The following is a 4,222-nucleotide window of genomic DNA, read 5'->3' on the forward strand; positions in this document are numbered from 1 at the left end:
GAGAGAGTTAATTCGATGTGAAGTTAATTCGATGCCCGGGTAAAAATTAAAATGTAGAAAAAAAAGAACCTCATCGTCAATGCTCTGACGTTGTCTGAGAAAGTATCCAGCAGTCTCACTGCCGAGTTTCTTCAATGGCCTCTTCTGTACACAGCGGAAAGAGATAGAGAAAAATAGAGGGATTATGGCTCAAAAGGCTGAAGCACTGCTTCAATGTCCATCTTTGCAAATTAGCTGTACTAGAGAGGCGCCACTGGTGTGTGGGTGGTAGATGCAGCAGTCGCGAGGGGGTTAGGAAGAGATTGAGGGGGTCGTTTTCTTCAACCACTGTCTGTCGAGGAGTCGTCACATAGCCTCCAGGTTTGAAAGGTGGGAGTCGCATGTAACAAGGAGATACGGTTTTGGATGGAGAGAGAGAGAGAGAGAGTTAACTACGGCAGCAGAGGAAGATGGCGAGTTGGTAGGAAAAGAGAGAGAGAGAGAGAGAGAGAGAGAGAGAGAGAGAGAGAGAGAGAGAGAGAGAGAGAGAGAGAGAGAGAGAGAGATGTTAGTGTTCTGCATGAGCAAGGGAGGGCCATGGGTAGTTGGAGGACTGGTGTACCTCTCTAAGTGTTCGCATGCAGCTCTACTGAAGCTAGTGGTTATGATGACGGTTGGCAGCCAGAGAGAGAGAGAGGTAAAGAGTTCTTGGTGCAGCTGAGGGGAGAGAGAGCACGTTTGCACAAGCTTGCGGCCTTCGTCAAAAAGGCTTGCCAACCTCAAAAAGGCTTCACCCAACGTGGCAGTAGGTAGAAAGGAGAGGAGAACTAGGAGGTGAACACAACATGAAGTGATGGGTTTGTTGAGTGGCGAAATAAGGAAAGAAAACAGCCGCTCTTAACTGTGATAGCGCATGTGAGCCAGCTTGAGGAGGCCGCCATGCAAGAGAGAGAGGGAGAGCGGGCAGATCCCATTTTCTACATGTGTCGGTTGGCAAACAATCACAGTCTCACAAGGGAGTGGTTGGAGACTGCATGCACTCACCCTCTCCAGTGGGCGTTACCTCGTTGCCAACTTGTTTACACTGTCAGGTCCATGTGAGAACTTAGAGATTAACTTAAATGTGATTAATATCACTATTACTTAATATGCTAATGTCAAGACATAAGAGAGTGCAAGATAGAAATAGAGCAATGACAATAGATTGCACTTGAATGGAGAGTGAAGACCTTGTTACAAATGAGGGCAGCTAATGGGATTTATATACAAGTTGAGGGAGTGAGGATTATCCATCACTTGGGAATTATAAAGGTGGGAATAGACACATGTTGAGACTTGCATAGGTAAAAAGGGGTCCATGTGGGAATTAGGGAATAGAGGTAGGTAGAAAGGAATTCCACACTTATTATAATCATAAGTTACTTTTACATCCCCCCTTAAGGGTGGACTTCTCGTTGTAACATTGAGATTGATGAACAAAAGAGATTTGTGAAGTAGCCATGTCGTAGATACATGCTATCCCCCCTCAATGAGAAGTTCATCCAGTAGGGATCAAACTAAAATTACAAGATGAGGCGTGAGAGATGTAGTCAATAGCTTGCAGAATCATGTACTCCGATGTGCCAAGAAGAGGAATGTCATCCGATGCGCCTAAGATAGCCATGCCTTTAGAGATTTTCCACATGTAGATATTGTAGTCTTGTTGTTGATTGAAGTCGCGAGTGACAAGGCGTGCCTTGTAGCGATCAACTGAGCCGTTGGGGTTGTATTTCTTCTTTAAGAGCCATTTGCAAGAGACAATGTTATGATTCTTAGGAGGTGGCACAAGCTCCCAAGTGTTATCTTCTTTGAGGGCTTGGAGTTCATCCAATATAGCAGCATGCCACTCCTTGCTCTTGCTAGAAGAAAGGGCATCGAGAACAGAGAGGGGAAGGGCATCTTCAAGAGGCTCTGGTGGATGTTCAAGAATCATTTCATCATTGAGGACATCAGAGAAATTGGTGGCTTCATAGATCTCGCGAAGAGAGCGGGTGCGACCATGCGAGCTAGAGGCGGCTTGGTCCAAGTGTATAGCCGAAGTGTGTTTCGATGGCGAGGTGACAGAAGTAGAGCTATGAGGCTTGACTTCGTCGACATCTACTGGGATGGGAGTAACTGGCAAGGTTTCGTGGGAGTTGCGGAAAAAAGGTGAGACCGGTAGCAAAGGTGATGGGATCTCACAAGGTGGAGCACTGAGTGTCTGCGGTGTGATGGAAGTAGCGGCAGTCGGGATGGACGGTGTTGGTGATGGTGTCAACTGTGAGGAGATGGGTGCAAGAGGTGGTGGAGGAGTGTTGCTGATTGGCTGTGCATGAGAATGCGAGACACGAGGAGGTGGATGGGAGATGAAGAAAGGCCTTTGGATGGTGAAGGGAGGATCAAGGTTGTGCCTAGAAGGGTGGGAAATTTGCATGGGTGTGTGTGTGGGTGGGGCCGTCAACAAAGATTGATGAGAAGAGTGGACTGGTGATGAGAATGTAGAGTGCAATGGTGGAGAAGATTTGAAGGGGATCGGGGAGCACCACAGACGGAGAGTGAGAGAGAGAGAAGGAGACACACACACAATGTGGGTGGGGAGACTCTGAAGTGAGCAGCCCCCTATACACTTATGCTATGTATAAGGTATACAAGTCAGTGGGCGCCCAGACTCTGGGCGGTCGGGCAAGGCACACACGCCTATACCCCAACAACCTCCCACTTTAAGGCGACTGTGCCTTTAAGCAAGGGAACCTAGTCTAAAGACTACAAAAGGTGAGAGAAAACCGCTCTCAACCGATGCCCACTGGCTGGCTGTGATCGTGTGCATCCGGTTGTCCTGCTCCCGTGTAAGTCCATACACCACCAGACGTACTGCACACGTACTGCAAGTATGTATGCAATACCTACATATCTCCCTCGTGCACTATGCCATCATCAGTCAACAAACGACTGACAACCCCAACTGCAAATGCTCCCACTGCAGCTGCGATATCCGGTCTCAAGATCAACATCTCATACATGAGACCACCGAATGCCGATGTAATGCTAGCGGGCCCTGCTAGCTCTACGGAGCATGCATCAACATATATATCCCTGGAAATAGGCATCTTTGACTGACAAGACGTGTCAGCCACATGCATCTCCTGACTGTCCACAAAAGACGCATCAACCTGTCGTGCAACCTCAGAGCAAACCAGCTGCTCTAGGTGTCTGCTGGAAGACATATCCTGCACAACTATATCCCCATGCTCACTTTCGAGCATAGAAAGGAATGACTGCATAATCGCTGACATCTCAGCCTCCTCTGCAATCATCCACTGCAAACATGACCACTCAATCTGTTGTGACTCACTAGAGCTCTCATGCTCTAACTCCATATGCATAGACTCTTGCACAACGTCCTCCTGTCGTGACTCACTACCGCAAGACCGCTCTACCTGTCTATCCTGGATAGAAGTATCTCGTACAACTGACTCTCTGCTTTGCTCAGTCACTAGCAAAGCATGCATGTCTGACTCTGTCACCTCTCTGTGTGACTGCTCAAGTTGTGCCCCAACTGTGTGCACAACAGCTCACTACTCTGCACTCCATGCAAAGCACCCTGCAACCCACAAGCAAAAGAGACTCGCCTGCTCTCTCGCTCTCTACCTGACTGCGTGATCACAGAGACAACACCGTCTCTCCCGTGATCCACATGCAATGGGTAACCTGTACCACTCCTCGCACCTCTTACAATCACTAGCGAACCCAAATGCATCACAAAATCTCGCTCTCGTAGCAAAATCTGACATCCACTATCCTGTAACTGTCTAACTGAGATCAAATCCCGTCTCAGATCTGGCACATAACACACATGACGTAGGGTAAATCTCATACCACTGGGCAAGGACAAACATACGTCTCCTGCACCCTCAATGTCATACAAAAAACCATCAGCCATGTGCACACAATCAAGTCTCCTACTAGAAAATGTGCTAAACCACTCACGATGCGACGTGACATGGAAAGTATCATCTGAATCTAGTAACCATTGTGAAGACAATGGGCAATCTGATATGCAATCCATAGACATAAGATCGTCTGAAGACAAGCTAGATGTAAATGTGACATCGCCGTCACAAGCATACTCAGTAACCACCGTACTGATCTCACTAGCATCTGTCATGCCCAAATCTGCATCACGCATCTGTCGCCTCCGTTGTCTCAAGCGCCTGAAACATCGACG

At 47.9% G+C, this 4,222-nt stretch overlaps 1 protein-coding gene across 1 annotated transcript; it reads left to right on the forward strand.

Annotated features, from left to right (window-relative positions):
• Positions 1-2,123: 2,123 nt before the first annotated feature.
• On the forward strand, positions 2,124-2,333 carry LOC147458671 (uncharacterized). Its single transcript, XM_086509669.1, has one exon. The coding sequence runs from the start codon at positions 2,124-2,126 to the stop codon at positions 2,331-2,333; it is 210 nt and encodes a 69-aa protein (XP_086365795.1).
• The last annotated feature ends 1,889 nt before the right edge of the window (positions 2,334-4,222 follow it).

This window comes from Adiantum capillus-veneris, chromosome 4, assembly GCF_014529385.1.
Source record: "Adiantum capillus-veneris isolate H3 chromosome 4, ASM1452938v2, whole genome shotgun sequence".
Taxonomy (NCBI): domain Eukaryota; kingdom Viridiplantae; phylum Streptophyta; class Polypodiopsida; order Polypodiales; family Pteridaceae; genus Adiantum; species Adiantum capillus-veneris.

Coding starts and splice junctions, on each gene's coding strand:
- LOC147458671 (XM_086509669.1), top strand. CDS start 2,124: ATGGGAGTAACTGGCAAGGTTTCGTGGGAGTTGCGGAAAAAAGGTGAG.